Source organism: Zootoca vivipara, chromosome 16 (genome assembly GCF_965207765.1).
Source record: "Zootoca vivipara chromosome 16, rZooViv2.hap1.1, whole genome shotgun sequence".
Taxonomy (NCBI): Eukaryota; Metazoa; Chordata; class Lepidosauria; order Squamata; family Lacertidae; genus Zootoca; species Zootoca vivipara.
In genome coordinates this window covers 39691761-39718359 of record NC_142599.1, presented here as the reverse complement: position 1 = coordinate 39718359, position 26599 = coordinate 39691761, and the positions used below count along the sequence as shown (strand labels likewise).

Sequence of the window (26599 nt, the reverse complement as noted above, 5' to 3'; positions counted from 1 at the left end):
AGGGCTGCACCCTGGTGACAGCTGTGGGGAGAGGGGACCCGATGAAGCTGGCCTCTCCTGAAAGAGCCAAATGTTTGGAAGATTCAGGACAGAGAAAAGAAATCTCTTCTCCACACAGCACTTAGTTAAACTCTGGAACTCCCTGCCACTGGAGGCAGCAACAGTAAACAACTGGGATGGCTTTAAAAGAGTGATGGACACATTTGTGGAGGAGGAGAGGGCTATCAGGATGCTGAACTACATGGCCTCATCTAGCAAACGTGATATTGGGCAAACTACATGCACAAAGTCACATTCCATTGGGCGGAACCCCTTTGCAAAAATCCACACAGATGAGGTATAAGATGGACCCCAAGATGTTGGCGGTGGGTCTCCCAGTGAGAAGCCGAAACCTCACAATGTGTCCATCGCAAGCCAGGTGCTAAGGGCCACCTCTGCGCATCACCCAATGACAGAGCCGGCTCTGAAAGCATCCCAGCCCTTTCAAGGCTGGCCACTTCCCCGCAGGGACATTCGCTGAGCGACCAAATTGGATTTCTCCCCATTTTCCTTTCCCCACCCGCCACCTTGCAAATCTCTTTGCTGTGCAGTTCCCTTTCGCCTGCGACTTAAAACAAGGGGCAGGGCAGTGGGGGGGGGGCAGGCAGTGATGGTTGGTCATGGTTTTTTTTTCCTCTCCTCGAGGAAGCTATGCTGACGTTTGCCTCTCCTCTGCCGGGTTGGTGGGGATTTAGTTATTTATTTATTTTGAAGGGGCTATAAATTAGGATAGCGAGAGCTGGGAGGAGAGCACTCGGCTATTGACAGAAGCCGGAGAGAAAACAGCGCCTGTGGAGTTTTCCTTGCTGCAGACATCCATCCTTGGGAAGCAGACTTTCTCTCTCCCTCCCCACACAGACACCCCCCCCCCAAAAAAGATGAGAGGCCTCCGTTTTTACCTGCTCTCCATCCTCTGCCTCGCCTCCTCCCAAAAGGTGCCCAGGCTGAAGCTCAATCTGCAAGGTGAGCTGGTTGTGAAAGGACTGTTTTTTATTATAATAGTGCTTGTAATTTCTTTTTTTTAAAAAAAAGCCGATTTTGCATTCATCTTAGATGACCTAACCAGAAACACTCCCTCCCCTCAAAAAAGGGGGGGGTGTATATATGATAGCTTTTAAATTTATTGAATGCATGGTAGTTGCGGGAGATTGGAAATAGGAACAGGTTAGAATTGCTTCTGTTCAGCTTTCTGCACGAGAAACTATTTGCAGATTTGCAGAGAGGAGTTTAGGACATCCTAGGTGGCCGCTCTGCATTTGTTGGGGAGGCTGGAGGGTCTCACCCCACCAGCCTGAAAATTGGGGGTCTGCTGATCCTTTCATGGTCAGGGTCCATTAGTGGGTCCCGTCCCCCCAACCTGTCTTTGAGATACTCGGTAGAAAAACAGATCTATATAACCTAAGCTGTTATGCATTCCTTTTGCACAGAGGCATGTTGGAGGAGGAGGAGGAGGCAGTTGCCACGGAAACCTGTTTATCATTAAGCACATTTTGGAGAGGATCAGGGAGGAGCGGGTCTGGCTCAGTCACTTGTTTTCATCTCTTGATAGTGAAGGATTTCACTTGTGGGCAGGATGGGCAGCCCAATCTACTCAGAGTAGACCCATTGAAAGGATTGGTTTCATTGGGTCCGCTCTGAGGATGCCTAGCGCCAAAGGCAACACATGAGAAGCTGCCTTTTACCGAGTCAGGCTCTTTGGTCTCTCGAGCTCAGCATTGCCAACACTGACTGGCAGCTGCTCTCCCGGGTTCCAGACCAGAAGTCTTTCCCAGCCCTGCCTCTGGGGATTGAACCCGGGGCCTTCTGCCTGCAAGGAAGGCAGGTGTTCTGCCAATGAGCCAACTCAGAACTTCAATACCCCCCTGCCCCGTTGCCAGATCACTCCAGACAAAAGTCTGTTTTGGACGAAGCCAGACTGCAACTTCCAAGGAAAGCAGTCAGGTCACAGGATGGGGCAGCAAAGGCAGTTGTTGTTGTTGTTGTTGTTGTTGTTGACCTCCTTTTGGTGGCTACAGCCTGGCACAGCAAAGTGCATTCCAAGCGCACTCCTTCCAAGGCAATTATAATGCCATCTGCCCACTCCCTGGGTCAAGACGTTTTGTTTTGCCAGACCCAGCGGTGCCCATCTTTCTTGCTGGAGCCAAATCTTGCTTGCCGTGTGATGCAGCTGTCTGGGGAGGGGGGCAGATCTGACATCCAGGCAGATCATCCTGCTGCCAGAGCAGAGATGAAATGCGGGCGATGTGCGTGTGTCACTAGACAGCAGTGAAGGGTGGGGTTTTTTTAATCGATTTGCACCAGAGCTTCTTGAGCAGGCACAGTCTATCTGAGCAGCTAGAATCCTGGGTTTCCAAAGCAGCACAGAGAGGGAGGCCTAACAGGCTAGGAATATTACATAAGACGAAGACAGGTTTTTGGTTTTTAAAAAACAGATCTAGGGTTGGTTGAAAGATTTGGAATGAACGCCTTCCTTAAATCACTTTTCCAGTTTTCAGGTGTGGTCCTTACTAGTCCGGAGCAGGGAAGGCAGATCGCTCAGTGGCAGGGCATCTGCCTGGCTTACAGAAGGTCCCAGGTTCAAGCCGTGGCATCTCTCGGTAGGGCTTGGAAAGATCCCACCCCCACCCCAACCTGAAACCCTGGAGAGCTGCTGCCAGTCAGTGTAGGCACTTCTGAGTTAGATGAAGTAAAGCTCTGTCTGGTGTAAGGCCGCTTCCTCTGATCCTGTGCTGAGCCATGAGCTCAGTGGCAAAAGTCTAAAGGAGTCTGAACACCAGGCATCGTAGTGATAGTGATGAGTGCTTTGAACTCTGTAAATTGGTGGTGATAGGCAATCAGGGATGCTGCAGGACAAACAATTGGGGACCAAACTTGTTTGCAAGCTTCTCCGAGTGATCCTAGGATTAAGCATCACCATTGCGTACAGCAGGGACTAAGTCTACCTCCACACCCTAAATTTAAATCACATGACTTCCCACCACTCGAGAATCCTGGGAACTGTAGTTGATCGCTCACCAAACTGCAATTCCCTGCACCCTTAAACTACAGTTGCCAGCACTGGGCTCTAAATATAGGGAACGTCCGAAGCCTAATTGTTTGTTTATGAAATGTCATTGTTGCTTTTCAAGATACATATACCTTCCTAATGTACTGTGCATTTTATAGTTATGAAAACATCCATGTTCACAATGAAAATCATTTAAACTTCAGAGGCAGGAGTCTCTTTCATTTCAGAGAAAGGAGAGGGCTGTGTCATCGTGAGACCGACTTCCAGTTCCGTTGAATGATTCAGGAGAACTTGCTGGGGAAACCGTAGTTCAGGGGTAGAGCATCTGCAGGTTCAATCCCCGGGATCTCCAGTTTTTTAAAAAAAAATCAGGTTAGCAGATGAAAGTGGGTTTTGTTTTCCCCCTGCCTCAGATCCTGGAAAGATGCTGTCACTCAGAGCGGACAAACCTGCTCCAGACAGACAAATAGTCTGATCTGGTAGGAGGTGGGTTTCCTCCACCCCTAATCCAAGACCCCCACAATTTTTCCTGGACCCATAGACATCTGGGGTGGATGGGGAAAGACCTCTTGGCTTATCTCACCCTTGTGATTCACAGATGTATGATTTGGAGAGGTTTCCATCTTGATGTTGGGAGACCAGCAGCTCTGGGGCAGAACATCTGCTTGGCCCCATCTCTGCCCCTCTCCCTCTGAAAACCCAAAGAGCTGCTGCCAGTCAGTGCAGGCAATACTGGCTTGCATAAGACAGCTTTCTGAGTTCCTCTTTAAACAAGCATGAGGACTAGGACCTTGGTTGCTTTTTTAGGGGAATGAAGCAGCCCAGGTCAGCGGCTAGAGCGATCTGCTTCACTTGCAGACGGCCCCGGGTTCAATTCCTGGGAGATATCCTCCGTCTGAAACCCTGGAGAGGCGCTACCAGTCAGTGTGGACAATGCTGAGCTAGATAGACCAAGGGCATAAGGCAAGCTTCCTGAGGGCCTCGTGCCACTAAATAGGCCATTTCGGCAGCGAATGAATTGGCTTAGCAAATGGGCCAGTGGCAGCCACCCAACCCTGGGGGCCTTTAATAGAGGGACGAGGCAAATTCATGGAGGAAAAGCCTATAGTTCTATCTGGACTTCTTCGTAACCAGGGGCATTTGGCTGCTGTAAGAACAGGAGGCTGGACGTTGGGCCTGCCCAAAAGGGCTCTTTCTCGTTTTCACTCAGGCTAGGTTGGGTTGTGTGTGTGTGTGTGTTGTTGTTGTTGTTGTTGTTGTTGTTTTACTCTGGGGCTAAGGCCTCGAATGCACGAACAGTGGTCGAATGCTTTGGCTTTTATTTATTTCTTGTTATTGCATTTATGTTCCACCTTTTTCTCTACGGAGCTCAAAGCGGCGCACGTGGTTCTCCTCCTCATTTAATCCCCACAACAGCCCTGCGAGGTAGGTTAGGCTGAGAGGCAGCGACTGGCCCCCAAGGTCACTGCCAGTGGGCTTCGTGGACGAGCGGGGATTTGAACCCTGGACTCTCCCAGGTCCTAGTCTGACCCTCTAGCGACTGCACCACACAGGGTCTTTTGGGGGGGGGGTTGGGGACATAAGGACAGTCCTGATTTGTCAGACCAAGGGAAACCCACACATGAGGTCTGAAATTCAGCTCTCTTCCTTTATACTGCACGGTGAGGCTCTCCCTGTCCCCTAATGAAGAGGGGTAGACTGCCTTTGTAATGGGGGTTCCATTCTAAATGACCACGGCTAGCAGGAAGAACCCTCTGGGGGGGTCCATCTGAGGGGGCCTGACCTAGACCAGTTCCCCGATCAGACGCTCCTGTGAAGCCCTCCATTAGGCCACAATGGCAACAGCCTTCTCCTGCCGCATTGCTACAGTTAGACTGCCTCTACATCTGGAGGCTCTGTGGGGGTCTTCATTGCTAACAGCCATTAAAAACCCCTATGCTGCCCCTCTCCCCCAGCTTTCCTGGCTTTTGCCAAATCATGCCTCCAAATTCCATAGCCATCTAGGAACTGGCACTACTGGGGTCTAGACCCTTCTCCCCCCCCCCCGGTCCTGCCCCCTGGGATCTGAGCAATGTCTAGTAAGTAGGAATAAATGGCCTTTAAGGAGGGCAGGCAGGTTCCCTTTACTGCAGAAAGATACACTCTGCACGTCCTCAGAGAATCTCTGCACATCAGGTTTTTCTAGATCAATGCTTTGAAGAAGGTAGGAGATGCACTCTGCACCTCCCTAGGAGATCCCTGCACACTCCAAGGTTTCCCAGACCAGAATGTGCTGCTTTCAGGCATACCTGAGACCTGGGCATCTCTCCCCCCCCCCCTTGGCACCAGAGGCAGTGGTGCCACACCTGAGATTGCAGGGCCTGGCTCGGTGCCAGCAAGGCAGCCGCTCTCTTCCAAAAACAGGAGGTTTCTTTTGCAGAGAAACAGAGGAGGAGGAGGAGATTTTATAGACTGGGTCAGGCTAGACTTGGCACTCTGCAGTGCGGATAAAAACAGATGCGAGCTCCGAGAGGAGGGGAAGCAGGGAACGCAAAACAACGCCCCAGATTCATCCTCCGATACGCGTTTACCACCCGCAGGGCTCGCCCTCGCAGACCCAAATTGCACGCTCCTACATTTGTTAGAAAAGCCCCCCAGAGGGGACAGGCAGGCTGTGGGTTGGACCAGCATTTCTGCAAGGAGAGAGAGAGTGTGTGCGTGTCTCTCAGGGACCAAGTGGGATACTTTGGTTTCCTGCCCTTTGAATGCCCGTTCATTCCGGCTTCCCCGTTCAGTGCCTCCATTTGTGGATGACGGACAGTTTCCAGCCAAGAGTGACCTTGGAGGAATTTCCCCTTAAATGCTCGCCCCGCTCCTCAAACCCCGCTGCAATGTTAGCACAGGGCAAAGGGGCTAGGGAGGTCTGAAGCACAGGATTATAGAATCGCAGAGCTGGAAGGGATCCATAGGGATCTAGTCCAGCCCACGGCATTGCAGGAATCGGTGGTCCCCAAACCTTTTTTCCATAAACCCACCCCTAGTGTCCCTTCCCTTATTTAAAAAAAGCACTATTCAGAATAGCTGTTTGCACGGCAATAACACAATCACATTCGAAACAGTAACGATTAATTGCAAATGTAATCAAAACTGTTCTGATTAATTAATTCAATGAACGTGTTCTGGTGATGCCAGCTTTTCAGAGTCCGGTGGTCATTTACACCCCCAGTGCCCCCCCGCCTCTTAGCACCCCCTAGGTAAATTCACCACCCTCCAGGGGGCGCTACCACTCACTTTGGGAACCCGTTGAGCAGGGCAGTTTGCTAGGGATGTTCTGGGTATGGATGTTCTGGGTATGTCAGTGGAGAGGCTGGTCCATCCGGGTGAATGGCGTAGCACCCCACCGGCCTCACTCTGCCCTCAGGCCACTCCCCACTGGCCGGCCTGCTCACAACCAGTCATAGAGGGGGGGAACCATCAGGGGGCTTCCTCCTCCTCTCCCCCAGCTTTACACTTTTTAGGAGGAGGAGAAGAGATGCAAAACTGGAATTAGTGGGTTCCTGCCTGCCATTGGCTCTCTGGCGCCACCTACTGCCGGGCTCCTTGCCTTCTGCCCAACCTGTCCCAAGGGGAACAAGTCTCCATAGATGGATGGATATACAGTGAGATCAATCCGTGTTGGGGAATCTCAGGCTCAGGGCCAAGGGTGGCCCTCTAGGTCCCCTTCTCCAGCCCTGCTCATGGGGTGTAATTGAAACAGGATGGGTTTATTTTTAATTGTATATTTTTGTAAAGAGCCCACTGCCGCTCTTGGTTTCTGTGGCGCCACCCACTGTTCAGTGTTCTCCTCTGCCCTTTCTCCGCCTGATTTTACTTTTTAAGCCTATGTATTATGCATTAACCCACATTAATATCGCTGCCCTGGAAGAGGAGCTCCCTGGACAGATGAGGCAGCAGAATGGAGCTCGTTCCATTGTACGTGCGCTTAAGTGGAAGCCAGTTCCCGTTTTCTCTCTCTGAAGAGAGAAAGCAGAATCTTTTTTCCAGTCTGAGGGCCGCATTCCCTTCCGGGCAGCCTGTCTGGGGGTCCATGTGCCGAGTGGCAGCACAGAGGGGGCGGAGCAACAAATGCAAATCTTCGCTCTGTGCAACCAAACAGCTCCTCTACATGCGCGCCTCCTTCCTCCAAGGAGACCAGATTCATTCAGGCTCCAAACCCCCATGCTGGTGGGGACAGGATGTTAACATTTCAAAAGACCACTGTATCCCTTGCACGCCCAGCAGATCGCTGAGGTTCGTGGGAGAGTCTCTCCTGCAAGTCGCAAAGATCTCAGAAGCCTGCTCAGTAGTAACTCTGAGCAGGGCCTTCATTGTAGCTGCCCCTGATCTGCGGAATAGCATTCCTGTCGAGGCAGGACAGCGGCCCACTAGATCTGCACTTTCTGGAAACATCTGAAGGCAATTTGGTTCCAACGGACTTTCCTAGCTGGACAAATGGGTCTTGTTAGGGTTTTAGCCCTGTTGCAAATGTATTGGTTGTTTTTAGTTACCATTTGCGCAAATCACCTTGGGGCGGTGGTTTAGAAGGCGATTTTAAAGTCGATGGTGATCATAGAATTGTAGAATTGGAAGGGACCCCTCTAATGCGGGAATCTCAACTAAAGCATCCATGACAGATGGCCATCCAACCTCTACTTAAAAACCACCATGCAAGGAGAGTCCACCACCTTCTGAGGGAGTTCGTTCCACTGTCAAACAGCTCTTATTGACAGATTTTTAGTTGGAATCTCCTTTCTTGTAACTTTAAGCTGTTGGTTTAGGTCCTAAAATCTGGAACAGGAGGAAACAAACTGGCTCCAACCTCCATGAGACAGCTTTTGAGATATTTGAAGATGGCTATCATATCTCCTGTCAGTCTTCTCTTATCTGGGCTCCTTCAACCACTCCTCATAAGGCTTGGTTTCCAGGCTCTCCTCTGTACAGGTTCCACCTTGTCAATATCCTCCTTAAACTGTGGTGCCCAGAACTGGACACAGTGTTCCAGGTGGGGTCTAACCAAGGCAGAACAGAGCAGTACTATGATATCCCTTGATCCAAATGCTAGTCTACTGTTGACGTAGCTGAGAATAGGATGGTGAATGAATTCTATGTTGATTTGCTGGTCTAGTTGATTTGCTGGTCTAGTTCATGCTATTCTGTTAAATATTTTAGATATGGAGGTTGGTGGGCGGGTGACAATGACCAATATGATCCCCTCTCCTTTCAGATGCTCAGAGGTTCAATTTCGGTGAACGTGAGAGACCGGCAGCCATGTTCCACGAGCCCGGCTCCAACCAGGTCCTCGTCGGAGGCCGGGGGAGGCTGTTGCTCTTGACGTTTACGGACTCTGAAGTCACTCCGAAAGAGGTACAGAGCTTGACGTTGCACAGTTAATCTGTGGGACTCGCTTCCACAGGAGGAACGGATTGCCAGCAATCTGAATGGTTTTAAAAGAGGGTTACACAAATCCGTGGAGGAGAGGCCCATTGGTGGCTACTAGGCCTGACCGCTGTGCTCTGTCTCCACAGCTGGACGCAGCGATGCTTCTGAATCCCAGCTGCCACAGCTAGGGAACAGTTACTCTTGGGCTCAAATCCTGCTTCTGGGTTTCCCTTGGGGCAGCTGGCTGGCCACTGTGAGAACAGGATGCTGGACTAGATGGGCCATTGGCCTTAGGTTTGGGCTTAGGTTACTTTTGACCATTGCTGGAGCAAGTTTCTCCCTAGGAGGTGTCCGTTGTGCTGGAACGAACAACCAGGGAAGGGATGTAGCTCAGCTGTAGAGCACTTGCTTTGGTTGCAGAACGTCGCAGGTTCAATCCCTGGCTTCCCCAGGCAGGGTTGGGAATCTCCCTTTTCCGAAACCCTGGAGAGATGCTCCCAGTCTTTGTAAACAAAACTTCCGACTCAGTAGAAGGCAAATTGCTGGGTTCCTATCCTGCTGTCCTCTTTCTCTTGAGCTGCATCTCGGGACCAGCACGGGGCGAAATAGCCTTCCAATTTTTGTGGGGGCATAGGGTTGGCGCCCCCCAGTTTCCTCACCAGGGTCTCTCTCCTTGCTCCAGGTCCCCCTGAAGGCTGATGAGAAAGCGGAAAAGGACTGTAAAAGCAAGCCCAGAGCAGCATGGGTAAGGAGGAAGGAGGGAGTTGTGTGGACCTGGATCAGTGGTCTACAAAATGTTTCCTAAGTGAGGCTGGACTATGGGGGGGTCTCAACTTCCTGCCCCACTTGTGCTGCAGCGCCATCAGTGGCTGGAGGGGGTACTGCAGCGCCAGCAGGGATCACATGATGACACAAGGAGCCAATAGGATCCCAGCTGGCCCTATCAAGCTACCGCTGACCCAGGTCTCAGTCTGCGCAATGCATCTTTTAGGTGCCACCCTGGCAGAACTCCCGGCCTCCAGCTTTGTTGAGGACCCTTCACAGACGTTAAGTCAACAGCAAGCACAGACCATTGTGTAAATCTCCTGGGATCAGGACCTCCACAGCCACTCTGGGCGCCTGTTTTGGGATGGGTGTGCGCATATGCATTTTACGATATAACCCACCCAACCCTTAGGGCTAGAAAGGTTGCATTAAATTAAATAGTTGGCACCCCCTAGTGACAAGGAGGGCATGGTTAATCAACTCATGCTCCGTAGTACAGTACTATATTATTTGTCACACACACACACACACACACACACACACACACACACACCTTTATTTCTCTGTTTTCTGTATCCCCCTTCCCTATTTCCTAGTAGTAAGTTTGAACTGTTATGCATTAAATGAGTGGGTTTTTTGTTTTGTTTTTAAATGCATTTATTGCACTGAAAATGTTAAATGTAAATATTTCAAGTGTGTGTGTGTGCAAAATGCAAAGTCATGTTTTCCAGCTGCATGAGGTTATCAATGGCAGGGGGGGGGGGCTTGAGGAACAAAGGTATTTCCCTACAACTTCCCTCCAAGAGAAACAGCGGCAATTTTTAAATTCACAGAGGAGCACAGATCACCTTTTGACAGAGTAGAGCTGTCCCCTGCTCTAACAAATATACGTTGCTGCTTTCTTGATGTTTTATGTTTTACAACTATCAATGGATCGGTTTTATTGAAACCATCTTGAAGGATGCCATGGAAGTGTGGGTCATGAATTTTAAAATAAACAAATATGCTTCTGTGTTTTTCCTCTCCCCTCTCCATCACCTTTCCGCATAGGAGGACTGCGATAATTTCATCCAAGTGATCGAGAAGCTGGACAACAAAATGATGGTCTGCGGAACCAACGCGGCTTCTCCCAAGTGCTGGTTTCTGGTGAGCTTGAGAAATATCAGAGTGGTGGATGGAATCTGCAGGTGTTTTACCTATTTTCATTTCATTAAAATTATATATTGTTTGATTGGGGGTGGGAAAACCTACCCTCAGAGCAGTTTACAAAAGAATAAAGCAGTGAAATTATCTGTAAAAAGAATTTTTAAAAAATGTGGCAGGAAGTCACATGAGAATCGAGAGACCACAAGTTCAGTTGATATATCAAAATGCATTCATTTTTCTTTTTTGTCTCTTTACTCCAAGGTGAACACCACGACCTTCCAAACGGACAAGCAAGGCCGGAATATCACCGCCTCAGGAGAAAACATCTCTCCGGCATCACCATCCCAAAACGCCGTGGTCATCACTGTAGGTATGGAGTAAGGAAAGGGGCAGAGGGATCTCCCTGGCTGGTTTCGTTCTGCTCAGATTTTGGGTTTCGAATTTTCTGCTTTGCCTCAAGCGGCAAAATGTCTTGGGTGGTCCTGGGTTCAGAAAGGCAGGGCCGGATTTAGGTTTGATGAGGCCCTAAGCTACTGGAGGTAATGGGGCCCTTTCTATGTCCAGCTGTCCTTTGCCAACAACAAATTGTCGCTGTTTTTTGTGTTGAATATATGCTATAAGGTAATTGATGGACCTAATAGGTACCTCAAGCCATTTGCACATGTTGCCCTGCAACCAGTCCATGCAGAATGTAGGCACCCTATATATAGAAAGGAGCAAACCAGTGATATTTGAGGGAACAGGCAAGCAGGCGTGGCCCATGACTTACATCATAGGAGCCTACACAACACAAAACACGGTTGCTGTATGCAGGTTTTATTTTATTTGCTTTTTATCTTATAGTTTGGAAATGTACATCCAGGTGTTTTTTTCCTTTAAATTTTTTGGGGGGCCCCAAGAGAGTGGGGCCCTAAGCTACAGCTTGTTTAGCTTATACGTAAATCCGGCACTGTACAAAGGGCTCCTGTCCGTCCCACTAATTCTTTATGGAGTCAATTGCACTGATATAAAATTCTAGTCCTCATGGTGGAAGAAATATGTAAGTTTATAAGTGTGATCACAAGCATCAGGAGTCAGGAAGAAGGCAGTGCATGTTTCGGCTCTCATAATTTCGAAGTTTGCAATGGGCGACTCACATTTTTTTCTTCCCCGGCATGTTCCAATTTCAGAAGACACCCTTTATTCTGCATTGTCTGGCGCGAAAAGCAGCATCCAGAGAAGTTATGGGAAGAAAAAGGGGCTGAAGACGGAAAACAGCTGGCTGCCCCGTAAGAAACTCTCTCTATCTCCCTTCCATCCCTTTGTATATGTCTCAAAACTCCTGGTTTTTACTTACATTTTGGTTAATTTTGGATCAACCAGGGGCAGCTTACAAACCATGCGTTTAAAGCATGTGACTTCCCCCAAAGTGTTCTGGGAGCTGTAGTATGTTCTCCTCCTCCTCCTCCTCCTCCTCCTCCTCCTCCTTCTTCTTCGGCGATCCCTCGTAGCCGAGTAAGATTGTCTTCCATAAAAACGATTTTAACAATGGGTCCGTAAGTGACTGTGGAGGCCAATTCTGGATCCACACGTCCTTCCACAATGGGGACATTGGTTTCCAGGTGGGAGTTGATCACGGTGTGGATTTGCCAAGCGTGCCTTCCTCTTAGCACATTTCTCCCTTGCGTCCTGAGATGGAGTTTCTTCCAAGCCCATGACACCTTTGGTAAAGGCTGTTCTCCAACTGGAGTGCTCACCGGCCAGTATGTTAAGGATGGTGGGAAGCATTGCTCTGTGAAGGGCAAACTACAGTTCTCACAACTCTTCTGCAAGGGAGAAGCCATGTGTGTCAAATGGCTTGTTTTTTAACATTTGCTTTTATTGGCATTTTTATGAAAAACAGCTCAGAGGTCATTAGGCGGTATGGAAACCCTGTGAAAGAAATACATAAAAATAAATAGAACATCGTCTGCAAGTAATGAAGGCTGGGGCTGGATAATTGTAAACCCCACTGGGGTCTCTGACCTTTGGTAATTCTGAGGAAATGCTGCGAATGTCTGTGCAAAAGACAAAATGGTTGCCGTGGAGGCTTGGCATAGCACAAAACGGCTGCCCTCCTTAAGAGGGCAGAAAATGGGCAGGGCCACAAAATGGCACCCATCAACCGCCCCATCAATGGGGGAAAGGCAATATTAGCCATCGGCCATGGTTGCTCATAAAGATACCGGTAATATCTTTGCAGCTCTCCTCTGAAATGCTTCTTCCCCCGCCATTTTGAGAGCCACATTCGTTTGCAAGTAACCTGTCCTGGTCCACAGGCCCAAGGACAAACATGGTACCACCCTTTTCCCATCTCTCTGTCTCTCTTCCCAACACCCCCTTTTTGCTTGTCTGTTCCTTCCTGTCCCACTGGCTCTTAGGGGAAGTACAGTGGTACCTTGGTTTACAACCATAATCCGTTCCGGAGGTCCGTTTGTAAACCAAAAGAGCTTGTAACCTAAGGCGCACTTTTGCCAATGGGGCCTCCCCCCCCAAAAAATTGCTTGTAATCCAAAAAAATTGGGTTGTAATCCCAAAAAAGTTTGCAAACCATGACATGCACTTCCGGGTTTGACGTGTTTGTAATCCAAAACGTATGCAAACCAGACTGTTTGCAAACCAAGGTACTGCTGTAGTGATTGCTCTTGCTTATGAACGGAGAGCTTGCAGAGGGCTTTTGGAATCTGGTTAGATCCATGGTCAACAGGAATAATCCCCCACAATACATGGCTTCCCATCAGCTGTTGGCTGCAATAATGGGGCCTCCATATGTAGATCCAGTCTATCCTTTGAGAAGGACTCCTCTTGTGTGTGTTTTTCCAAGCACAGGTGCTAAATACCAGTTGTACCATTTCAATTCTCTCCCGCCCCAGCAGGAGCAGAGTTTGTTGGCGCCGCCCTGCTGGAAGAGAAGGACCAGAGCAAAGACGAAATCTTCTTCTTCTACAATGAGGTCAACCAGTCGGCCGGGCTGGACGAGGAGCCTTACAAAGCTGGGCTCGGGCGTGTCTGCAAGGTTAGAGCGAGGCAGCGACGACTGGGAAGAAGTTTCCACCTGGAGGGATGGGGCGCGGACCAGTTACATGGCCCATGGGCAGGGGCTGGGGGGAATTGTAGTCTTGCCCCTATGAGGCAGTTGCGAGGACTAAAGGTCCCTGCCTTCCCACAATGGCATAAGACTGTTCCTCCCCCTGGGTCCTTCCCAAGCAATCTGAGACTTCCTTGCCTTGTCTGTCTCTGCTCCACCCTCTTCATCCCTCTTCTGGGAGACCTGTTCACAGCAGGAGTGGGAGAGTCCTTGGCATATCCTCCAGCATTTCTCAGATGAAAATAGGGACATTCTATTCCATACCCTCCAACATTTCTCTGATGAAAATAGGAACGCCCTAAGGAAAAAGGGACATTCCGGGATCAAATCAGAAACCAGGATTCTGTAAATCCCGGACTGTCCCTGGAAAATAGAGACACTTGGAATGTCTTCTCCTCGCTTCTTCACCAGCTGGGCTCCTCTCTGTCTCCTGGCCCCACTCCTCTCCAGCCTCCGCTTCTGCCTCGGAGTCTGGGTTTCTCTCTGCCACAGCCTCCTCCTGCTCACCAAACCCTGTTACTCGTCCACCTCCTCCCAGTCTGCTCCCTGTGACCACCCATTGTCGTCCCACCACCGCTCCCAGAGATCTGAGTCTTCTTCTCCAGCTGGTGCCTCCCTCCCTCCTCTCCTCTGCATGGATCCAGCCCATCCATGACACCAGGTCTTCTGCCCTTCCAGGTGGACCAAGGCGGCAGGCCTGTCATGGCAGATTCCTGGAGTACCTTCCTCAAGGCGAGGCTGGTGTGTGGACACCCCACCGAGCCCATGCGCTTCCACCGCCTCCAGGACGCCTTCGTCTCCAGGAAGGAGGGCGGTAAGGGCGAGACGGTACTGTACGGCGTCTTCTCCAGTGAATGGTGAGTTGGGCAGGGCAGGATTCCACCCAGCTCCAATATCAAGGCGAGCCTACCTAAGTCGCATTGAGCGTGCTATAAGGTTTCTACCCTCTGAGATCCTCTGCAACAGATTTGGCGAAGTTCCCTTCGTGGAGAGGTACAGGGCCATCTTACCCATATGCGCTAGGGGTGCAGGGCACCCGGGCACCGGGCTCTCAGGGGCACCATGCCATGAGTCCGTTGCCCAAGAGTTGAGTCCGGGGAAGAGCCTGCCTGTGGGTGGGACTGGGCAACCTGGGAGATTTTTGCACCTCGTGCTCTATATGCTTAAGACAGCCCTAGAGAGGTACTCTCCTTTCCATCATTTAGAGCAGTGGTTCCCAAAATGGGTGGTAGCGCCCCCTGTGTGGGGGTAGATTTGCCATGGGAAGGGCAAGGGGGCAGCTAGGGGGTGCAAGTGACTATCAGGCTTTGGAAACCTCTGGCATGACCAGATCAAGTTCATCGATTTTGTTGAATTGATTAAACGAAATAGTTTTGACTCGGTTTTGAATAAATGTGCATTTAACTCTTACTGTTTCAAATGTCCTTGTGTTATCTTCCTTAGTGGGTCGTGCAAACTGCTGTTCTGAAAAATGCTTTTTATAGAGTAAAGAGCACTGGGGATGAGTTTATCAGACCAAGGGGGAGCCAATGATACAGAGCTTGAAACAGGCTTCCATGCAGATTTTATGAGGGGGGCTAAAGAACACATGATTTATCCTCTTATTATGTGACAACTTCCTGATCAATTCTTAGAAGCCCTTTCAAGTATCTTGAAGAGTGAAGAGGTGGCAATATTTACATGTTGTCGTAATAACTCTTAGACCTGCTACAATTGTTCCTAACTTGCACCCTTTGTTCTTCTTTTTTAAAAAAAACACACAATACTTTTCAAATTATTATAGAACCAGGAAGACAGGTAATAAAAATTCAATAATACATCTAACTAAAGGCAAGGGCATGCAAAACCTAAACATATTGAATGATAACACCCAATCTAAAATAATGACACCCATATTTCTCTAGCCAGCATGGGGGGTACACCTGTAAATCTGAAATTAAGCTATATGGAATAAAATACCACCACAACTGAGTAAAAATGGCCTGAATCTTCCTGTCCTTTAGAGGCCTTCAATTCATGTGTTACTTTTTCCTAAAATAAATAAATTCCAGATTCCTTTTAATGCCATAAGACTTTCACTGAGGAGAAAAGCTGAGGCTGTGATTTTGCATTTGTTATTTTGGGCTTCCTGGAATGGTCAGTCGGCTGTAATACTGACATCACACCAGTGTTTTTGGTTCCCCCCCCCTTAGGGGTTCATCTGCTGTCTGTTCATACTCGATGAACCGGATCAGCACCATTTTCAAGACTTCGAAGTTCAAGGGGGTCACCGGCCCCATCCCCCTGCCCAGACCCGGCATGGTAAGGTCACTCCTGGGCCTCTGGATTTTTTAAAAAAGCAGGAATCTTTATATATATATTCATTTCTCGTACACACGCACTGACTTATCCCCGTCTACCTTTCTCTCCTCCTGCTCAGTGTGTGCCACCAGATGGACATCCTCCGTTGCCCAAAGCTACCCTGACCTTCATTAAGGACCACCCCGAAATAGACTCGGTCATCTACCCGGATGAAGAGCATGCCCTCTACATCCTCCAGAACAATGACACGTACACTCAGGTAGTGGTGGATAGCGTGCAGGATGCTGCCGGCATCTCCCGCGATGTCCTCTTCCTGGGAACAGGTGAGCTTGCCGTGGCTGGCGGCCATGGAGGGGAGACTACCACACTCTTGCTTTGTTGTGGAACTGCTTGTCCGTGGGGATCATTGTGCTATAAGAAAAATCTGCTCCCTTTCCCTTATGGGGTATTCCAGAACCCGTATAGTCCTTAAGTGGGTTCCCTATCGGTAGGAGAAAAATAACACGCCAACCAGAGTATATTGAGAAGCAAAGTGGCTAGTAAGCCTGATCTTTATTAAAGGAAATAAACTGTTGCAACAGGGTCCCCACTCACCACACGCAGGAGGGAAGAGAACCCTGAACAATGATGTGCAAAAATCCACCCCCCAAAACATCATATATACATTGCAGAAGGAGGCAGTCTCCAGCAGAAATTTGAGAGTATCCGCCCTCACCCCTCCCCTCAGGTGGGCAGGATTTGCGACACCGCACGGCATAGCTGCCAAGTTTTCCCTTTTCTCGCGAGGAAGCCTATTCAGCATAAGGGAAAATCCCTTAAAAAAAGGGATAACTTGCCGCACGGGGCTTACCTGGCCTGTGCCACCCACCTGTGTGAGTTGGCCTATGACCCGTCACCCAGCCAGGTAGGACAAAGGACGCCTGGCCAGAGGGGGCGGGGTAAGGCCGAAGAAAGGAGGCTGAACACAGTGGAGAAGCCTATTTGTTTTTTCTTCCTTCTGGTGTTGCTTCTCTCTGTCTGCCAGGATACCTGATAATGCCATTTTTTGGACATTTATGGACATTTACTTTATATTTCAGACCTTAGAATTCTTATAACAATTTTAAGCAGCTTAATATGGATGCGGGATTGGATGAAATTAGAAAATATAAAAATTTTGGATCTTGAGAGCTTTAACTCTAGCTATGGTTGGCACGCATACTTGAATTATGGAAAAGCTAAAACAAATAAAGAATTCACCAACCATATACTAAGAGGGGCATTATACAAGGTATGGGTCAAATATTAAAGGTATATTGAATTGAAAACGCCGTTGTGGATCTCTCCCATAGAGGCTTATGCTCGTAAAAAATTAACTACTGAGATAAAATGGCCTGTATATAAACAATTAATAGAAGAGCACCATGAGGGGTATAAATTAAAGCCATATGAAGAATTAAAATGCTATGGTATCAGTAATTGGCAATATATACAGTTGGTCAATATATTTAGGGCAGATAAAAAGATAGGTTTTGCAAAAGAAGATTCACTATTTGAAAGAGAAATCATTCAAAATAAAAGCAATCTGCTATCTAGAACATATAGTCTACTACTGGGGTGGGATTTATTTCAAGAAGAGACGACAGAATCTATGATTAAATGGTCCCAGGATCTCGGTCAGACAATACAAATTGATCAATGGGAGAAATTGTGGAAGCAGGATATAAGATTTACGGCTTCTTATAATATAAAAGAAAATTTTTATCAAAATGTATTTTAGGTGGTATTTAACACCTGTAAAGATGGCCAAAGTATATAAATTAAAAAATAATTTATGCTGGAGATGCAATGGGGAACCTGGCACATTTATACATATGTGGTGGATGTGTCAAGAAATAAAAAAGTTTTGGTTAATGATTCATGAAGAATTAAAGAAAATGATGAAAAAATCGATAAAGAAAAAACCAGAGATCTACCTATTAGGTTTATTAAGTGAAGAGATCCCCCAAAAGAATAAGACAGTCTTCTTGTATGCGTGCACAGCAACCAGGGTTCTAATAGCTACATATTGGAAGACATCCAAAATACCAACAAAAGAAGAGTGGATAAACAAGCTTAGTGAGTATTTATTAATGGCCAAGCTGACAGTAGCCTTGAGAAATCAACCGAAACAAAAATTAAGAAGCGAATGGGAAAGTTATGATGAATATATAAAAAAATACTTTTTAAAAGAGGGCATGCTCACATGCTTAGAATAAAAAGATATGTTGTTGTTTAGTCGTTTAGTCGTGTCCGACTCTTCGTGACCCCATGGACCATAGCACGCCAGGCACTCCTGTCTCGCACTGCCTCCCGCAGTTTGGTCAGACTCATGTTCGTAGCTTCGAGAACACTGTCCAACCATCTTGTCCTCTGTCGTCCCCTTCTCCTAGTGCCCTCAATCTTTCCCAACATCAGGGTCTTTTCCAAGGATTCTTCTCTTCTCATGAGGTGGCCAAAGTATTGGAGCCTCAGCTTCACGATCTGTCCTTCCAGGGAGCACTCAGGTCTGATTTCCTTAAGAATGGATAGGTTTGATCTTCTTGCAGTCCATGGGACTCTCAAGAGTCTCCTCCAGCACCATAATTCAAAAGCATCAATTCTTCGGCGATCAGCCTTCTTTATGGTCCAACTCTCACTTCCATACATCACTACTGGGAAAACCATAGCTTTAACTATACGGACCTTTGTCGGCAAGGTGATGTCTCTGCTTTTTAAGATGCTGTCTAGGTTTGTCATTGCTTTTCTCCCAAGAAGCAGGCGTCTTTTAATTTCGTGACTGCTGTCACCATCTGCAGTGATCAAGGAGCCCAAGAAAGTAAAATCTCTCACTGCCTCCATTTCTTCCCCTTCTATTTGCCAGGAGGTGATTGGACCAGTGGCCATGATCTTGGTTTTTTTGATGTTGAGCTTCAGACCATATTTTGCGCTCTCCTCTTTCACCCTCATTAAAAGGTTCTTTAATTCCTCCTCGCTTTCTGCCATCAAGGTTGTGTCATCTGCATATCTGAGGTTGTTGATATTTCTTCCAGCAATCTTAATTCCGGCTTGGGATTCATCTAGTCCAGCCTTTCGCATGATGAATTCTGCATATAAGTTAAATAAGCAGGGAGACAATATACAACCTTGTCGTACTCCTTTCCCAATTTTGAACCAATCAGTTGTTCCATATCCAGTTCTAACTGTAGCTTCTTGTCCCACATAGAGATTTCTCAGGAGACAGATGAGGTGATCAGGCACTCCCATTTCTTTAAGAACTTGCCATAGTTTGCTGTGGTCGACACAGTCAAAGGCTTTTGCATAGTCAATGAAGCAGAAGTAGACGTTTTTCTGGAACTCTCTAGCTTTCTCCATAATCCAGCGCATGTTTGCTATTTGGTCTCTGGTTCCTCTGCCCCTTCGAAATCCAGCTTGCACTTCTGGGAGTTCTCGGTCCACATACTGCCTAAGCCTGCCTTGTAGAATTTTAAGCATAACCTTGCTAGCGTGTGAAATGAGCGCAATTGTGCGGTAGTTGGAGCATTCTTTGGCACTGCCCTTCTTTGGAATCGGGATGTAGACTGATCTTCTCCAATCCTCTGGCCATTGCTGAGTTTTCCAAACTTGCTGGCATATTGGGTGTAGCACCTTAACAGCATCATCTTTTAAAATTTTAAACAGTTCAGCTGGAATATCATCACTTCCACTGGCCTTGTTATTAGCAATGCTTTCTAAGGCCCATTTGACTTCACTCTCCAAGATGTCTGGCTCAAGGCCAGCAACCACACTACCTGAGGTGTACGAGACCTCCATATCTTTCTGGTATAATTCCTCTGTGTATTCTTGCCACCTCTTCTTGATGTCTTCTGCTTCTGTTAGGTCCTTACCACTTTTGTCCTTGATTATGGTAATCTTTGTACGAAATGTTCCTTTCATATCTCCAATTTTCTTGAACAGATCTCTGGTTTTCCCCATTCTATTGTTTTCCTCTATTTCTTTGCATTGCTCATTTAAGAAGACCCTCTTGTCTCTCCTTGCTGTTTTTTGGAAATCTGCATTCAGTTTCCTGTATCTTTCCCTATCTCCCTTGCATTTTGCTTGCCTCCTCTCCTCCGCTATTTGTAAGGCCTCGTTGGACAGCCATTTTGCTTTCTTGCATTTCCTTTTCCTTGGGATGGTTTTCATTGCTGCCTCCTGTATAATGTTACGAGCCTCCATCCATAGTTCTTCAGGCACTCTGTCCACCAAATCTAAATCCTTAAACCTGTTCCTCACTTCCACTGTGTATTCATAAGGGATTTGATTCAGATTGTATCTTACTGGCCCAGTGGTTTTTCCTACTTTCTTCAGTTTAAGCTGGAATTTTGCTATAAGAAGCTGATGATCTGAGTTACAGTCAGCTCCAGGTCTTGTTTTTGCTGACTGTATAGAGCTTCTCCATCTTTGGCTGCAGAGAATATAATCAATCTGATTTCGATGCTGTCCATTTGGTGATATCCATGTGTAGAGTCGTCTCTTGTGTTGTTGGAAGAGAGTGTTTGTGATGACCAGCTTGTTCTCTTGACAGAACTCTATTAGCCTTTGCCCTGCTTCATTTTGAACTCCAAGGCCAAACTTGCCAGTTGTTCCTTTTATCTCTTGATTCCCTACTTTAGCATTCCAGTCCCCTGTAATGAGAAGAACATCCTTCTTTGGTGTCATTTCTAGAAGGTGTTGTAGGTCTTCATAGAATTGGTCAATTTCATTTTCTTCAGCACCGGTAGTTGGTGCATAAACTTGGATTACTGTGATGTTAAAAGGTCTGCCTTGGATTCGTATCGAGATCATTCTGTCATTTTTGAGATTGCATCCCATTACAGCTTTTGCCACTCTTTTGTTGACTATGAGGGCCACTCCATTTCTGCTACAGGATTCTTGCCCACAGTAGTAGATATGATAGTCATCCGAACTGAATTCGCCCATTCCCTTCCATTTTAGTTCACTGATGCCCAGGATGTCGATATTTATTCTTGTCATCTCATTTTTGACCACATCCAGCTTACCTCCACTCATGGTTCTTACATTCCAGGTTCCTATGCAATATTTTTCTTTACAGCATCAGACTTTCCTTTCGCTTCCAGGCATATCCGCAACTGAGCGTCCTTTCGGCTTTGGCCCAGCCGCTTCATCAGCTCTGAATCTACTTGTACTTGTCCTCCGCTCTTCCTCAGTAGCATGTTGGACGCCTTCCGACCTGAGGGGCTCATCTTCCAGCGTCATAACTTTTATATGCCTGTTGTCTTTGTCCATGGAGTTTTCTTGGCAGGGATACTGGAGTGGCTTGCCAGTTCCTTCTCCAGGTGGATCACGTTTAGTCAAAACTCTCCACTATGACCTGTCCATCTTGGGTGGCCCTGCATGGCATAGCTCATAGCTTCTCTGAGTTATTCAAGCTGTGGTTTCTTAAGGGTGCTGAGAGTTGTTAGGACCCCCCCCCCCCCAAAAAAATGTTCCCCTCATGGAGCAACAATTCCCAGAGTTCCCTGGAAAGAGGTATTGATTGGTGAATGACTAGCAATAGTAGCTCTACAAGGAGAATACAGGTCTCTTAACAACTCTCAGCATCCTTAACAAACTACAGCTCCCGGGATTCTTTGGGGCGGCCAGCCACAACTGGTTAAGTTGGTACAGTATTGCAGTACTTTAAATGCACAGAGTGAATGTGGTCTGATTCTGAGGAGGAGGAGGAGGAAACCCAAATTCAATCCCTGGCATCTGGGAGAAATTCCTGGCTGGAAAACCCAGAGGGCCACATTGCTGGTCAGTGTAGACAGGACTGAGGTAGATGGAGCAATGGTCTTACTCGGTATAAGGCAGCTTCCTATGAACACGAATTCCTCCTCTCCTTCTCTCGGTGCCGCAGCAAAAGGGAAGATCCACAAGGTGCTGAGAAGCAAAGACCAGACGGTGATTGTTGCCGAGCTGAGTCCCTTCAAGAAGGAAGCCCCTGTCTCTTCTATGATCCTGGACGGCGATTCGGTAAGAGGGCAGACAAACGGCACTGTTGGGCAAGTGCAAGAATGTTTTCTCCCCGTCTTACTCCCCAAAACTAAACAAACAGCCTGGCAGGGTTGCTTTTTAAAAAAGAAAAGAAAAGAAAATTTAAAAAATCCCTTTTTCAGTGATCCATCTTAGTTTCCCAAACTAGGGGAGCATCTTACGATCCTCTCTTCCTTGCAATGGGTGGGGTCCCCCGCAGGCAGCTCTTTTTCCTTCCTTTCTCCGGCCCTTGGCTCTAATCCATCTTCTCTCCGGCAGGGCCACCTGTACGCCAGCACCGAGTTCGAGGTGGTGCGCCTGCTGCTGGCGGACTGCGACCAGTACAAGGAAAACTGCTGGAAGTGTATACTGGCTCGTGACCCATATTGTGGGTGGGACGGGGAACAGAAGACCTGCTCCGCCGTCTCCCAAGACAGTAACTCCACTGGCAGGTCTGGCCCAGAATCAAAAGGGGAAGGAATTTTGGGGTGGCTCATCCCGATAAATCGACTTTCCAAAGCACCTCCTCCCCATAGTCCACATGTTGCTTCAGTCTAATTGCTGCATTTTCCTGTGACGTTGTATCCAATTAAATGATACTCAAAGTTGATCTATTGAAACGGATGGCTCCTCCAGACTAGTGGGGGGGGGGGGTGTTTGCAAGGGTGTTTGGCAAAATTGTACCCAAAAACGTGTCCATTAGGAAGAATTTCCACTGAAACCCTGCTAAATTTTCATGAGGACTTGTTTTAAGAAAAACACAAGATGATATGGAAATGTGGAGAACTTCAGTGTAGAAAAGGGAGATACGAAAACAAAATTGACATATTTATCCATTCTAACTCCTGGTCCATTTGTACCTCTGAGTACCTGATGCCTGGAACTAAATAAACCCTCAAACACAAGGGTGGAGCTGTCGCCTTCATGGTGTTGCATGTTTATCATGCATTCAAAGCGTTGGTTTTTGACTAACGTAGCTGAGTCCCTGGAAGGGACTCTGAGGATCATCTAGTCCAACCCATTGGTGTGTTCCAGCTGGGCTCGTCTTACACCGTATGTTTCCTTCAACAGCTTGCTTCAGAACCTAGATTCATCGAGCACCGCTTCCATGTGTGAAAACACTGAAGGTAAGACGAAGCAGCATAGAAACCTTTTAGGCCTGTGGATGCAAAACGGCTGGGTTGGGTTGTCTTTAAAGGGTCACAGATGATGGGGAAATGAAAAGCCTGGGTTTCTTTTTACTTGAGGCTTCTAACAACCCTCTTCTCCCTGAACCCTCAGGTAATTCCAATACAGGTTTGATTGGCCCAAGGACTGAAACAATTAGCTACCAAAGATTTATTCTCTGCTGCTGATGCCAAAAGAGCAGGACTAGACCTAGGCTGTATTCAGAGGGGGAGAATACTGTATTAGTTTTCCTGATTATAATGCTAGTGCTTGCGTCCTGTTTTCTAATGTTCCTTTCGCAGTGCATTCAATGCAAGGTGTTGGACTAAATGACCCGTTGGGTCTCATTCAATGCTACAGTTCTGTGATTCTACACAGCACCTGTTGTGTTATGGAACCGTGGCTTTTTTTACCAATGTATCAGCATGTCATGCTAAATTGCATTCACACCAGTGGGCGTGATGTGATACAATGAACAACACCACTACTCTTGCAGCCTTTCTGCACATGTGTGCTTTTGTTCCTCCATGGAAACCTCAGGAAAGAACTGAGTGCTAGCATACTGCTCTACATTTGGTCACTTTACTCCTGCGATCTTCTGGGTGCAGTGGGCTGCAAAATGAGCTTTTTCTGGAATTGGAAAACAAGGAAATGAAGGCTGAGCACGTGCTATATTCCATTAGGTTTCCATTAAGTGGCTTTTACATCACTTGAAAGCTCAAATATAATGGGGAAATGGAATAAACTGCTGTTTCAATGCAGTCCCACTGGCCTTAAGTGAGGCGAGGCTTGGTTTCTGTTAAATGTCTTGATGGTAAGTGAAGTTCAACATGGGTGCCAATTCTCTAGAACAGGGGTTGGGAACCTTTATCCAACTGAAGGCTGCCTTCCTTTCAGAGCAACTTTCTGAGGGCCTTCTGGAGGAGGAGCCGTAGCTGAACCTGCAAACAAACCTAAACATTGTTTCTCCTCTGTTTTTTCTCTTTCTCTCTCTTTAAATGTTGACCTTTGAAGAAAAGCTAGCCCAGGAGGCTCTCAAGAAAGTGAGTGTAGATCGCACTGGCTACATCTACCTGCCTTGCCCTCTGCGGTCTCACCACGCCATCTACACCTGGGTCAAAGATGACAAGACATACCCATGCTCCATGGACGAGCAGTCCTGCACTCTCCGCTTCGGGGAGAGCACCCCGATGGACCAGGGGGTCTTTAAGTGCACCTCCAGAGAAGAAGGTTACCAAGAGGAAATCACGGCCTTCAAAGTCACCCTCAACAGCGGCCGGATCCCAGAGGTCTCCGTGGCTGTCATGGCTATGGGCATCTTGTTCCTCACCATAACAATTCTCTTGCTATAGACCAGGCTGCAGATCTCTTTTCACACACTGCCAACTAATTGTCTGTCTGTCTTTGAAAACAAAACAAGGGGCGCCAAATTATCCTGACCCACCTGCCCAGGCTTGAGCATTGGGCAAATCACACCCAATTCAGCAAAAATGAACCCACCATCCATCAGCTTTCTCCAAAAGTCCCGCCAAAAAAGAAAGAAAGAAAGAATTAATTCCCCGGCGCCCAATTCCAGAATAGCCTTTCACCAGGAAATGCTGAGAGTCAGAGGAGAATCAAGGAAGGCAAGACTTGTCATTGATTGTTTGCTTTGTCCATTCCAGTATGATTACCAATGAAATAATGTTTCTTGAGCCATCCTGGACTAAACTCTGGCTCAATCCGACCCCGCAAACCATTTTGTTTCCCAGTGGCCCTTCCCAACTTGGGTAGAGTTTACCCAGAGTTTATTTCCTTTTTTTAAGCAAACCATTTTCTGGTAATGAAAAGAAATGCACTCCACACTTTATTGTTACATTTCTGTTCTAGAGTCTTTCTGGACATAATAACCCAAGGCTTTGTCTTGTTGCATGAGCTACACAGTCTGTGAAATCTTTACTGCTAGAAGGCATGGGATTGATTTGGGTGCCTGCCCAACTCTTAAGAATTGGGATTTATATGTAGCGAAGCAGCTTCTGGGCCTAGACTGCCATTTTGAAGCAAATGTTGGCCAAACTTCTGCCTTACTTCATAAGCTGGATGCCAAAACAGCTGTCAACATCTGCCAGAACTCAACTGCCTGTGTGTTTGAATTCACCCGGAAGCGGATTATCTCAAAAAGATCAAAGTTGAACGCTTTTTGCCATTGTACCCTCACACCAATGATTCCTAGCTTCTTTTTCCAGTTTGTCAATGTGCAAGGCCCAGCCTATATAATGTTTACAATCCTAACAGTGCATGCAGTTAGTGCATTTTATATATATATATATAAATCAGCGGGAAGGTTCTGTATAGGAGCGAGAGGAAGGATCCAGTTATGAAGGAACTGTAGGTTGATGACCAGCTGAAAGTGGAGAAGGGTTTTTGGGTTTCATAGTGCATAATGAACTATGAACCAAACACAAGACAAGAGGGACGAAGCCTGCATTTGAGTGGTGTTGATCACGGCATGCTCTTTCCCCCAACTTGGGAATTGAAAGAGAGGAGCCAGGAAGCTTCTAAGATAATTGCGCCTCTGCCCCAGCGACGGAGCGTATGCCCGCGATGCCAGGGCAGGTGAATGGGTGAGCCCCTTTACAAAATTGCAACCAGGGCGACAAACCCCACGGACCCTCCACGCTATGCCTCTGCTCTGCCCACAAGTTACTGGAGAAATTGGCTTTTAAAAAGTGATTCAGCAATTTCTGCACAATTTGTATGGTGGGGTTCATATTTTAGGTTGAGAGGCGCCATGCCTCTGAATGCCAGTTGCTGGGGGAGATGGGCAAGGAGAGTCCTGTTTTGGGGCTCCCCAGAGCGGCGTGGACGATGGTGTTAGGACAGACGCCAGGGATGCTATTTATTTTATTTAGCAAAATGTATCTGCCGCTTGATTGTAAATAGAACCTCTTAAGCGGTTTGCAGAAAAAATAAAATGTTTCAGATTGTCAATAAAGTGCAAAGTTTGAAAACAGTTTTTTGAACAAAACAAACAAATGTTCCTATGTTCCCAAGAGCCAGGGTGGTGCAGTGGTTAGAGCATCAGGAAAGACCCGAGGTTCGAATCCGCTTCAGCCAATGAAGTTCACTGGGCATGACATGGGGTGCCTCACAGGGTCGTTGCAAGGGTGAGAGAACCACAAACACCACCTTGGGCTATAGATATGATGAGTAAATAAACTGAATGAACGGTTGCTGTGGTTTTAACTCTTTCTTTTTATTCTGCGCTGGCCATCCAGCCACACTATATACTCAGAATAGACCTATTGAAATGAATGGGAACTTTAATTGCATGGGGAAATTTATGTGTTGGGCGACTAGCACAATCCTAATACTGATGAGCTCATTTCCTGCTCACTCTCTCACACAATTTTTTATTTTATTTCATTTCATTTAATTTGCTTTGTGTGTAACCATAGCAACTCCGAAGGCCCAATTTTTCCCCTGCAGTGCATTATGGGAAGCCAGCAACGGCAGCCTCCTATGGGCGCAGCGCATCATGGGACCACTTCTGAGCCACCAGTGATGCTAAACAGTTACACCTGCGCGAGAGGATAACGGTTAAGGCTATCTTCCCGCCCCTTTCCTCCCCTACCCGCGGGATTGGCTGTCGTCTGGACTTCTTTCTTGCCTATTGG

At 47.4% G+C, this 26599-nt stretch overlaps 1 protein-coding gene across 2 annotated transcripts; it reads left to right on the top strand.

Moving 5' to 3' along the window:
* The first annotated feature begins 785 nt into the window (after nucleotides 1–785).
* LOC118076380 (semaphorin-7A) lies at nucleotides 786–26155 on the top strand. 2 transcript variants are annotated; one of them, XM_035099091.3, is made up of 14 exons: nucleotides 786–1002; nucleotides 8289–8428; nucleotides 9126–9188; nucleotides 10259–10354; nucleotides 10616–10724; nucleotides 11524–11622; nucleotides 13249–13388; nucleotides 14139–14317; nucleotides 15653–15761; nucleotides 15880–16084; nucleotides 21661–21776; nucleotides 22056–22228; nucleotides 22848–22903; nucleotides 23958–26155. In XM_035099091.3, exons 1-14 carry the CDS (start codon nucleotides 918–920, stop codon nucleotides 24293–24295), a joined length of 1908 nt encoding a protein of 635 aa, XP_034954982.1. In that variant the 5' UTR covers nucleotides 786–917; the 3' UTR covers nucleotides 24296–26155. The 2 variants fall into 2 exon arrangements, with proteins under 2 accessions (XP_034954982.1, XP_034954981.1); XM_035099090.3 differs by having other exon boundaries at nucleotides 13246–13388.
* The last annotated feature ends 444 nt before the right edge of the window (nucleotides 26156–26599 follow it).